Source organism: Gallinula chloropus, assembly GCF_964237585.1.
Source record: "Gallinula chloropus genome assembly, chromosome: 6".
NCBI lineage: Eukaryota > Metazoa > Chordata > Aves > Gruiformes > Rallidae > Gallinula > Gallinula chloropus.
In genome coordinates, this window is record NC_140091.1 from 33,161,507 (window position 1) to 33,173,775 (window position 12,269).

At 38.7% G+C, this 12,269-nt stretch overlaps 1 protein-coding gene across 1 annotated transcript in view; it reads left to right on the forward strand.

Moving 5' to 3' along the window:
- The window catches only part of DPYD (dihydropyrimidine dehydrogenase), a gene marked incomplete at its 5' end in the record, with an annotated part of 351,370 nt that overhangs the window by 152,729 nt on the left and 186,372 nt on the right, over positions 1-12,269 (forward strand). The window contains one exon of the mRNA XM_084266073.1: positions 10,252-10,359. Within this exon, the coding sequence (XP_084122199.1) occupies positions 10,252-10,359 (108 nt within the window). The remainder of the gene's footprint in view (positions 1-10,251; positions 10,360-12,269) is intronic.

Consider the following 12,269-nt stretch of genomic DNA (forward strand, 5'->3'; position numbering starts at 1 on the left):
AGGTAGAAATAATAAATGGAAATTTGATAGGTTGTTTTATCATAGGTCAAATAATGTGCTGTAGAAGAAGGGGGAAAAAGATTTAATTATTACCTTTTCATCAGAATGCACTGATGATAGGTTTTCAGTTGTAGACCTTTGCTGCAGAAAAATGAGTAATGTTTGGAAGCCTTTTTTTTTGAGGCACCATTTTAAAATATATACGTAGAGATGGTTTACCTGAAGTGATTCAAAAATGCAGCGTAGGTGGAACGATACGGGAGTAATTACTGAATAAGCTTTTATAGGATCTTTTTGTTCTTCCATGTGGACTAAACCAGTGTATTAATATCCTAAGACAATGCAATATGTTAACAAAGAAGTGGGGAATAATATTTGTTTCCTATATCGAAGCTTCAAATGGAGTGGTTTAATCAGTGGCATTGGGAAGAGATTGCTGGTTTATACCAGACTTTTACATTAAAAAAAGAAAAGGGTTGGGTGAACCCTTGTTAATTTTTTAAAAGTAGGAATAAACAGAAAGTTAAGTTTTGCAAGGGATTTGGGGAATTTTATTCTAGACAGGATTTTACAAGTATTTAATACATATACAGTTACATAGGGTGCAAAGCTGTAATTTATCCAGCCTCTTGCTTTGTGGTCACCCTATTCAAATAGAGTGGATGCTATGGAAGTAGCATGGACCAGAGCAATAGAAGTGGGTTTAGGAGAAATGGTTATGGTGAGGTATTTCTTTGATTCTGAACTGTTCCAATTCATCCATTCATACAGTATTGTAAAAATCAGTGACTATACTTGTGATGCTTTGACACCACCTGTCAGCTGTTATATTGCTGCTATATCAAAAGTACAGGAGGGTTTTAGCTAGTACAAGTTGATGTTGTCTCAGTACACCTCTGCAATGTCCTTGCTGTACAGTGCCTGAGGTCTGACCAAAGGTGGTAGTCCAGAATGTTAATGACTTAATTATTCCTCATATATTTCTACAGGAAGAATGTGATGCCTTTGGTGGATTTTTTTTTTTTTTGCAACAATGCAGAGGCCCAGTATTTGTTTTTCTTTATGATGCCAACTAAGCATTTGTGGCTTTTTCTTTCAGAATGCTTTCCATCAGATTTGTATATTCCCTGTATATTTACCATATGTAGCTTCTATTGATCCAGCTTTTCAAGATTTTTCCAATTTTTTTGAAGTAAAAAAGAGATCATTTCTGTGCTAACAGTTGATTTTCCCTTTGTAAATTTTCACTGTCTTCATTTATTCCAGTATTCCAGTGTGACTGCCTATAAACTGGGTATATTAGACAGGTTATAATGAATCTGCTTGGGGAAAGACATTGTTTCTATTGCAAACAGCTATTATCATATTTTCTGCTTTCTTTTCAGGAGTCTGTTGCTTCCAGTCTCTCCATCCAGTTTCTTTTTACTTTCTTTTCTACATATTCAAATTTTCTATACTGTATAAAAATCACTTCACTGTGACATATGGTTTCTGAGATGATAGATTTTTTTTTTTTTTAATGTGTGTCCCCCCCCTTCAAGTTACTGATAGACAATCCTCAAGGAGATGATCTTGCTTTTGTGGCCACTTCACTTCAGCACTGTTTATTGAACAAAAGTAAGCATTGGGGCCAGTTATTTCACCTCTAGTGTGGTGCATTATATCACACTGACAAATAGTATCTGGCTGGTGTCTGGAGGAAACACAGCCCCCCTGTGTCTTTCCTTTGGCATGCTAGTGCTAGGAACGCACTTGTGGAAGAGGGAAAGGCTCTGACAGCGTTAGCATGTCACATCTTAAACTTGAGCATCCCTGCTATGCCAGTTCAGGGATGCTCCTGGAAACTGACAGCATGTGCCCGTGGTGAGAAGTCACCGAATTCCAGCCAGGACTAAAAACCCAGTTCCACTCTATTGTAAGCAGGCTGGAGGAAGCTTTTTTTCCTGGGTTGAATGGTACTTTTTTATGTTAGAGATGGATTTGACTGAGACTACTAAATGCATTTTTGCTCGTGACCTTTTCAGATTTGTCGCCAGTATAATAAATGTTACTAAGATGACATAAGAAAGGTTTGCAGCAATATTCCACTTTATTTTTTACAGCAGATGTTTCTTCAGTTACTCTGGATTACAATTTACAGAACTCTTACGTTCTACAAATCAAGATTCATAGCAACCTGTTTCAGTGCTTTAAGTCCTGCAATAAACAATACCAGTAGAACAGAACCAGAGGGAAGGTAAAGCAGACTTCTGCATTCATCCTTCTCAATGATAAGGTTTTCTTCATAGTAAACTTCACATTTCAGCAAGTCCTTTTACCAGCACTACCATCTAACTTCCTAGTGTATTCAATTTGATTATTACTTCATATGTGGGCAACATTAAGTATCAGTTTCCAACCTGAGGAAGCTGTGTGTCTTCATCCAGCCTAGAACCACTTGCTTGAGTGTGTCCTTTAAAGAATTATGTTTTAAAAACACTTAGTGATACTGTATGCTTCACTTCTGAGGTATGCATTTTAAGAGTGCTTTTAGAGAATACGTGTTCAAGTCAAACTGGCAGTTGAAAATCTTTATTGTGCCTAATCAAATTCCCAGGTAGTGAAAACTGCAAAGTCACCACATTAATTCTTCACATCTTTGTTTAATCATCTTGAAACACTGATGATTTTCACTAAAGATCATTACCTTAGTCATACTTGAGCATTATCCCAATAATAGTCAAAAGTGCAGCTCCCATATGTTGACCCTAATAAAATGAAGAAGAGCAATTAAGACAAGAGGTAGGCTGTGGAGTGTAGGCTAAAGCCTTGAGAAAAGCTGAACTGACTTTTTTCTATCATAGGTAGGGGTGGACTCTATGTTTGATTGGGCTAATGAATTATGGTTTGCCTTTGGACATTGTGGTCGACATCAGATGTCAGTGTACTCTGATCATGGGATCACTAGGTGTTCTGAGGACAGACCACAAGGCTGTAGTGTCTTGTAATCCAAGCTCAGACCTGCAGCACTGACCACATTGCCATAATCGTAATTTCCATCACTCATGTAGACTGATTCTCGTCTCTCTGCCTGTGATTCCCATCTGCAGTTTCTAATGAGTAGCTCCTGTGAAATTCTGGCTGCATCTAAACTGGGGTTGGACAATTGGCTTCAAAGAGGAATTTGACTGTAAGAACAAATTTGGTTCTGGCTGATCTGACTGCTTCATTCCTGTCACTTCAGTGCCATTTGCAGAGCTCAGGTCCTTGTTGCTGTGTGACTCCATGTCCAATTTAGCAACAAAGTAGGGTGTGACCCCTGTAGACTCAGCTCAGCTACTTTTTTCAGATGGTTTTAAAAGGCATCGTGGTATGGGCATAGGCAGTTGCCAGAATGCACTGCAGCAGTCGTGTATGGCTCTGGCTGATACATGTGAAGGGTGTTCTTTCACATGCGCTGTACGGTGTTCATTCCAACTTGAGGATAAGAAAAGACACCCAAGTGTCTTGTAGTTCTTTTACTTTTCTCCTTTTCCTTTTTCTATGAATGAGGCCTTTAGCCATCGTTGGGGAATTACTCCTACAAACCTTGCTACTAGTGTACCTTTTCTGAAGTAAAGAAACTGTTAATAAAAAACAGTAAAAAGGAGCAGTTATATTGCAAAATAAATCTACCAGGCTTACAAAGAAAACAAATTTGAAAGAGCCACCTGCTGTGGAGACGAGTCAGTAATCTCAACAGCAGGAAATAAACAGACAGAGGAAGAAAATACAAAAGCATAGACATTAAAAAAGTAATTAAAACACTTATCTCCATCGACATACATAGCAAACCAAAAAAAAAATCAACCACCTAGAAAACATACTCTATTGAACCTCACACCAGGAAGTAACAAAGCTGCCACTATTAAGAAAAAAAAAAAACAACTCCAGCAAAACCAGAGAGATCCTTTAAAAAATACAAGCCTCAAAAGTATTTACTAATGTGTTAATCACTAATGGACTGACCTCGGGAGAGGCTGAGCACCTGCAGAGCATTTGCAACTTTACTGGGCGTTTAGTCTTTCAGAATCAAACCTTTAAAACCAGAGAGCAGGTAACTCTTGAGATACCAGGGGCTTTCTGGTCCATTTTTGAGCGTCACAGCATGAGGTGTAACCCTGTGTTTAATGCAGAGAGCTACAGGGCACAGCTTAGGTACCGTATTTGGATAGTGCATTTGGGTATAGTTCACATCTAAGTCATCATGTAATATTGATCCATGGGCAGCGATGCTGCCAATATTGATATGAATGAAAGTGACTTATAAACAAATAGGTTGAGCATCACCCACTGCATACAAATAGGTTCTGTCACGTCTAGGCAAAACCCTAATAAATTTGGTGGTTATGAGAATTTACTCCTTCACTGTTATCTTTTAAGAAAATAATGTGCTTAAAACTCATGGTCCAGTTTATGCAATTCATGGTTTGTATGAGATAATACAAAATGGCTTTAAATACATAGATTTTGATCTTCTTTCCCCAGACCACAAATTAGACTTGTTGAATAAGAGCAGAGCAGTCAGAAATATTAAAGGATGCTTATGCACTCGGAATTCACAGGATGTTCTTCCCTCTCTGCCATGCACCTTTGTAGTCACACTCTGACCATATGGTACCTGTAGCTGCAAGTCTCTGGGCAAGTGTGAAATGCTATCAGAAGTGTGACATCTGAAATATTTTTATAACAAGGAGCAAGTTGGAACACTGGGTGCGTGAAAGGGCAGGGAGATGGGACAAAATGGGAACTATTTTGTTAATTCAAAATGACCCTTTCAGAAGGGAAATGGTGACTTCAGAAATTTACCTTCAGAGGGCAATTATCATAGCTTTGTATCTACTTTAGCACATCTGTTTAAGAAAAGAAAAGCCTATCATATAAACAAATACTGTTAACAAAAATAACTTACCGGACTAGGTCAGTCCCTCTCTAAAATTCCTATCAGTCTCTTTCTACCAGCTTTCAGTGGCTTCTTTTTCCAGGGTCCATGAATGGGCAGTTTTCATAGATATGGCCAAAGGTGGAAAGGTTTCCCTACCTGTTAAATTTCTACCTAATGCTCCATATTTTTATGACATGAGAACATTTAAAAAAGAAAAGTTCCATAAATTGATGAGTGGGGTTTGATACTTGTTTTAGTATGCTAGTTTTAAAAGGTAGAAAAAGGATGTACATAGCCAGTGAATCAATTTTTTTTCTTTGTGTTCTTTTGAATACAATTTGGATAAATTTGTTAATGTATTGTCATTTTGAAACAAAGTTGAAAGTTTCATTATAAAAAAATGTCAAAATAGAGTTTCTTGGCTCTTAAAAAATGGTTCTTGCTATATTCAAGCACAGTTAGCATTCACTATCCTGAATTTACATTTTTACCTGAAAGTAAGGGATTGGTAGAAACAATCCAGCCAGTTCTTCTCTTGAAAACTCTCTTCTCTCAGGATAGCAACAACTAGAAATGCAACAAGTGGGAATATTTCTTGAAAAGATCCTAGCTCTTCATTTGTTTTTTTGGTCCAGCTTAAGTTTCTCCAAAATGTGGTACTATCACAATTAATAATGAAGCAAACCAAACTTTTCAGTGTTCACTGTGAGGAAAACCAGAAAATCTGACGGTGCAGTAGAGTAGCCTGTAGGCTACCGTATGTTTGCACTTCAACTCCAGCTCAATGTTTTCTGTGTCTGGAGATTTGTTTTCAGTCAGCCGCCAGTGAAAACTACATTTGACCCTTACCAAAGAAGAGGGCTTATTTTCTGTGTCAGTTATTAAGACTGGCTGAGAAGTTCATTTGAAACTGCAAATCTGCCCAAACATGTCAGATTTAAGTAATCCAAACAATGAGTTCAGGTTCAGAACGCATTCCTGTTTCTGGGGAGAGGGGATTTGATCAAAATAGGAGAGAGAGACATGCTGTGCCTTTACTCCCACTTCAGTTTTCCTTTTCAGACCAGGCTAATAGTTACAGTAATAGCAGCAGTACTTATTTCCTCTTCAGACTTAGCTGATTGATGGGTTGACGTGCCTTGATTTATTTGGTGCAGCAACTGACCAGACTAGCTGCATTGCTCTGCATGCCAATCCCTTACACTATATATGCATCACTCCTGCATATTGCCTTGTATGTCTGACAAGCTGACTAATCGTTCAGCGGTTCATATTTCATTTGGAGTAGGGGATTGTGAGAGGATCTAAATTCTCTCTCTTTAAGTGAAGACGATGGACTGAATGTTGCTGGTTGAGAAAATTAGTATGCATCAGTATTGTGAAAGCAGAGAGTACAGTATCTTGATAGGAAGCAGATTTTTTTTCTAATATATATAGCTGTGCTTATAACCTTTAAATACAAATATATACAAAAATGGAAGACTAAAGTCTGTTTTCCAAAGCCACTATTATGGTGGCTATAACTTTGGAATGTGTATGGCATGTCAGACATGGGAAAGACACTGGTGCTGAGGTATAGCCCACTGGAGAAGGGGCTGCGGGGACCTGATGAGGGAAAAACGGCTTCATACTAAGGGAGCAATGCTTACTGAGAGATAGCTGAGGCATCTGGAGGTGAAAGGCAGGGCCTTGCAAAGCAGAGGGTCAGGAATGGAGATGGATTGCTTTCTATGCTGTACCTGACCCAGATTAGTTTTTGCAAAGCTGAACTAGATCTGTCATGCAAGCTGTTATTTTCATGATGTTTCTACTTTCTCTATTCTTAGTAAATGCCGTTTTCCACAGCCCATGAGGCTTCATTGTGTGGTTTGAATATCAGTTACTTCAGATGTGTGTTCCCTGGCATCAGCAGGTAAAGGGACAGAGGCTTCAGGGAGGCCAGGGCTCTGGCTACAGAAGGTGGACAGTGTTCTGCTTGTGTACGGGTGTGCCGAGTCCATCCGAACAACACCTGGGGAATTGTCTTTCTAGGTTTCCTCCTCTTGGTTACCCTTCAGAAGTGTTGTTCTTCAGTGCTGGTGAAGGAAACATGTTATTAGTAGATTTTGGTATAGGTTATTTAAAGACAGGAGACTTAGAATAGTGAAAGGTTGTTTCAGGGCAGGAAATACCAAGTAATAAATAAATAAGCCTTTTAGATGGCTTGCAGAGACCTGACTACCAGTGGCTTTAGCCTAACACCTAGGGGAGAGACTTCATGTTTTTCTAAGCATTTTTACTTGGGTGGCTCCTGGCTATTTTGTACTTGTGTGTGAATTCCCTTTTGCTAAAGGATCTCTCTGATTTATCTTCAAAGGGTATTTCTCTTGGTTCATTATTTTGACCTAAATTGTGTCTTTCATAGATGACTGGGTTTTTTTAAATTTTATTTCTTCTCTAAAACTGTTTGCTCGAAACTACATTTTTCCTCTACAGCTGGGGTTTTTTTTGTGTGTGTGAAATGTTCTCTCCTGAGAGGCTGTTGGGTATTTATCAATATTTGATCTGTCTGTAAAGCGCTCTTCTGTGGGGTGGCTGTTTATTATGAAATGGTGTCTCTCTAAAGTGGATCTTATCAGTTTTTGATCTCTTTCTCTGTTTGTCTGCCACTTCCTTAGCTAGCCTGGTGGCTTTAAGAACTACTCAATGTCTGTATTTTAACAAAATGAAATGCAATCGTTACAATGCCAAATACTAAACAGCAGAAGGAGATACATCAGAATCCAGTACAACTTCCAGCAGATGCTTAGCAAAGAGCTTGAAACTGTGCTGGGTGTTCATAGGTATAAGAGAAAAATCCCCTGCATTTCCTTCAAATGTAAATATTGCAAAATTGGTTTTCATGGAGTTTTCAGCCTAATGAAGATAGTAAAATAAATAGCAGAAAATGCCATGGATAGTGACTACCTTTTAGGTTTGGGGTTGGGTTTTTTTGTCATATGAAGCAAGCTATACATATTTATTCCAATGCATTCTTAATCCAACTCCTTTGATGTCAGTGACACTGAACTAGCGGTGAACCTGAACCATGAAGATTGCAGCATTTCCTTGGTTCTACTTTCTTCAGCCAGTGGAGCTAAATTATGGGTGCTGTTAGAGATAAAATAATTTTCATTAGGGAAATGATAAAAGCAGCAAGAGTAAGTGGAAAAAATGTTTCTGAGGGTTTTTCCTTGGGTTTTGGTAGAAAGGAGATAATCTTTAATGCAGACTGCACGTGGCAGGCTAATGACAAGTGTTTCTCACTAGAGTAAACTGAGACCTCTGAGTTGTTTTATGGATACCTCAATAGAAATAATTGCATTACTCTGTCCTCTGCCTGTAGGCAGTCACTGAGAGCTTTTCCCAAGCTATTCTTCTTTCCATCGATGGTTTCACAATATATAGGAAAAATATACAGAATAAAATCTATTCAGTTTTCAAAATAATTTCTTTAATGCATTTTACATATTGTACTAGCACCAAGCATTTCTCAGCCTCTTAACATATCCATTATTCATTCTTCATTAGCTGATATTCCAGTCTACCCAGGAAGTGCAGCATTCAAAGATCTTAAAGTTCACTATGTGCTAGTCTTTTCCAACCTTATTTCTCTAAATATCCAACTGTAAATCATCAGTGTTTTACAAATCAGGTGTTCACCAACTGAGTAATGATTTTTTTTCCCCTATATAGAGATTATGAAAGTGATTAACAACACAAGATTTTTGAAATGCAAAAATGTTGAGGATTTCCAATTTGCTTTTTGCCTTGTAAGCCTTTTGGATTCACTGAGACCGTGTTTTCATTTACTTCACTGAAACTGTTAAAACTAAAAATGTACTTTTTTTTTTCTTTTTGTATTATAGAAACTTCATTAGGGGTCTAGAGTTTTTAAAAAGTTCCTATGTGACTCATGAAAAGAATTCAAAACTTTCTTAGAACTGAGTCCTGATCTTATGCTGTAATAAGACAGATTTTTGCTGCTTCAATGATATCAAAAGGCCCTAAACCATCCCTACTTGTTACAGCACTCCTCAAAGTTCAGTCCTACTTTAGTGTTGACACTCATGTGGCATTACTGGGCTTTTTCATACCAGTGTGTCTTGGAAAGGAGAAAGACTAGTCCACTGCTGGGCATGCCTGAGAACGGAGGGAATGCAGCTTGCTTTGCATGCTCCAGTTCAGCCTGCTGGCTCCCAGGACTCCTCAGTTCTAGTGTGTTTTCTAGGAAATATTGTTGACACTCCCTCCATTTCAGTGTGTGATTATTAATTAGCAGTCTTTGATAATATTGTGAGGGTTTAGATGTAAATATGAAAGTTGAGGCGCTCTTGAAAATACCCTGACAAATCAGTGCATCTGCAGGAAAAAAATGTTCTAACTTTTGTGTCAGCCAGGCTGATTTTCTCTGCTGTCCAAATGTTCACATAACAACAAGAGAGATAATTTGGTAATTGGAAGAGACTTTTTGCTACTTTCATAGAATCTCAGACTGATTTGGGTTGGAAAGAACCTCAAAGCCCATCTAGTTCCAACCCCCTGCCACGGGCAGGGACACCCACCACTAGCCCAGGTTGCCCAAAGCCCCATCCAACCTGGCCTTGAACACAGGGAGGGGACAGCCACAGCTTCTCTGGGCAACCTGTGCCAGTGCCTCACCACCCTCATCTTTTAATTAAAATGTATGTATGTGTGCTATGAATAACTATAAATAAATGTCAGCCAATAAGGACTTTGAGGTTTTTGAGAACACAGTCAAGGGTAGCAACAAATGATGCCATACAAACACTCGCAGATAGGACAGATCCATCACATTGCCATTTGTCCTCCTCTTGTCATTGGTTAAGCTGTTTGTTGTTCCCTCATTTGAATTATCTGCAGCCTACCTGTGTTGAAAAATGCCTCAAAACAAAGGGAACAAAAACACTGCACAGCAGGAAGAGTTATATGCGTGTGCAGGTAAAGCAGCACAAGAAAAGCTTACAGGAGTCTTCCCCAGTAGCTTCCCTGCTTTTGCAACCGGTGTATCCTGTTCTCCCTAACCCTTGCCTTTGCATTTGTTTTGGTTTGAGTTATATGAGTACACAGGTTATCCAACAACCTTATTTTCAAGTGCCAGTACTATTAAAAGATCACCAGTTATATAAGCTGCAGACTACAATCATGAAGCTACAGTCATATTTGTGATATTATTTTAGAATCATCTGAGGGTTAGTAAAAGTGCTTGCCTTGAGGATGTTTTTGGGAATGTGTATGTAATATAAAATGTATACTGGTCAGTGAAATGTCCCTTATAGATCTGATATGCTTTAAAATATCTATTTTAGGTTTGCCAGAGCCAAACAGAGACAGCGTGTTCCATGGGTTGAACATGGATCAAGGATTCTACACATCTAAAGACTTCCTACCTCTAGTAGCAATGGCAAGTAAGCCAGGTATGTGATATTGTTTGTTGTCATCATGTTTGGTAAATCATTGGCAGTTACTGATATATCAAAATGGACAGCTGGTTACAGAGCAGCACATCCAATTAGGAAGCCCCTCCCAGTGAACAAGTCTGGGGCAGGGTTTTCCCTTGGTGAGTTGCAGCGTGAGGAATGTGGTTAGGAAAGTTAGGTAAAGCAAATAGTCATAAATAAAAATCTAAGCACATGGCAATTCATTACCCCTAAGAAGTGATACTTGTTACTTTGAATTATATTCAAAAGATGTCATAAGCTTCTCGCTTGTATAAATTATCTTGATATGAACAGTATGTATAAGATGATCTTGAAAGGAATCTAACATTAAAGAAGTTATTGCCAACCCATATGAGCAGCTGATTGTATAGTGTTGATAAATAATTTTACTTGATCCCAAGTCATGTGCTGCTTGTTTTACGGGCACATTTAAGGGACCATGAGTTCCTTAGCCAAAGAACTTACAGACTCAGGACAACAGTGATATGCCAGGAGTTAATAAGACAATGCTCAGTTCATAGCCACCAACTCCAGCCTTGTTTTATGCTTTTTTGTCTTTCTTTTGAGTACAGAGATGGCTGTGTTTGCTCCCTAAGGAATATAGCTGCTTTCACTGGCCCTAAATGTTGAAGTCATAAGCCCCAGATGACTGTTTCAGACAAGGGTTATGATTTCTGTGCTGTGTTCCCTCGTGGTCTAGATTCCCCAATGTGTTGATAAAACAGAAATTCTCCTTGCAGTTTGCTGAGTATATACTTAGTGCCCTTGTGTGATTTTCTCTGTATGACCACATATTTAACCACACATACACCTTTTTACATACAAACTGATTTTATTCCAAGCATTTATCTTCTGCAGCGAATTACTGTGCATATAAAAGTAACATTTATTGCCACATTTTATGCAAAACATTTTAGAAGGGAAATTCTGTGTCCCATCTGCCCCATCTCTCTGCTCTTTTGATCAGATGCTTAATTCTGTCTGTTTCCGTACGCTCAACGTGAGCTCAAATGGGTTGGGAGAAAAGGGTGTTTGGTTTGTTGGGTTTTCTTGGTTTGGGTTTTTCTTTTTTTTTTTTTTAAGAGAGAGATGTTTAAAAATGAAACAGATTGAGAATCTGCACTCAAAACATTTGGCGATTAGCAAAGGAAACAAATTCTGCAGAACAGCCCCCTCTCGTAATAATGTGGCTAAAAATACATGTCAGGATTCTGTCTTGACACGTAGCCCTTGTGCACTGCGGTGCCTGCTTTGCATGAGGATCTATGTGCTGTGATCTGCATCTCTTAAAGCGCTGCAAAGGAGCGCTCTGAGTTGCCAGGATGTGTAACAATATTCTCTTTATATTAAGTCCGCAATTAAAAAAAAAAAAGGATGAACTTTGAAGAACTAACCTTTTCTGACTGACAGTAATAGATAGCTCTTTGGTGTTGTCTGTTAATTAACATGGTCTCTTTTACTTAATTTTCCTAGTGCCTGTCTGTAGCTGTAGCCACCTCTTGCTCTCTAAAGCATAGACTTTTAGAATCAAATATATTTGTCCTATATCCTGCTCTATCCTCTTTTTATTTTTGCTCTGACAGTTCTCTAAATATTAGACCTAACAGACTCACAGTAAAGCACATATTCTGCCAGTTTATTAAGTTCTGAATGCCACTAGTTAATATACTTCCTCCAAAAGGGGTTCCCCTTGCAAATACATGGATGTGTGATACCTTGGGAGCGGCCCTGTTACCATGAGCAAAGAGGACTGCTGTAGCTGGTTTGTCCTAGACTAATCTAGCAATCACTGACATCAGAATATTCCTTCTGCCTGCTGTCGAGCTGCCAGAGAGCTCTGCCATAGCCTCTGAGAGCCATCTCCTAGCCAGAACAGTGTCAGTGCC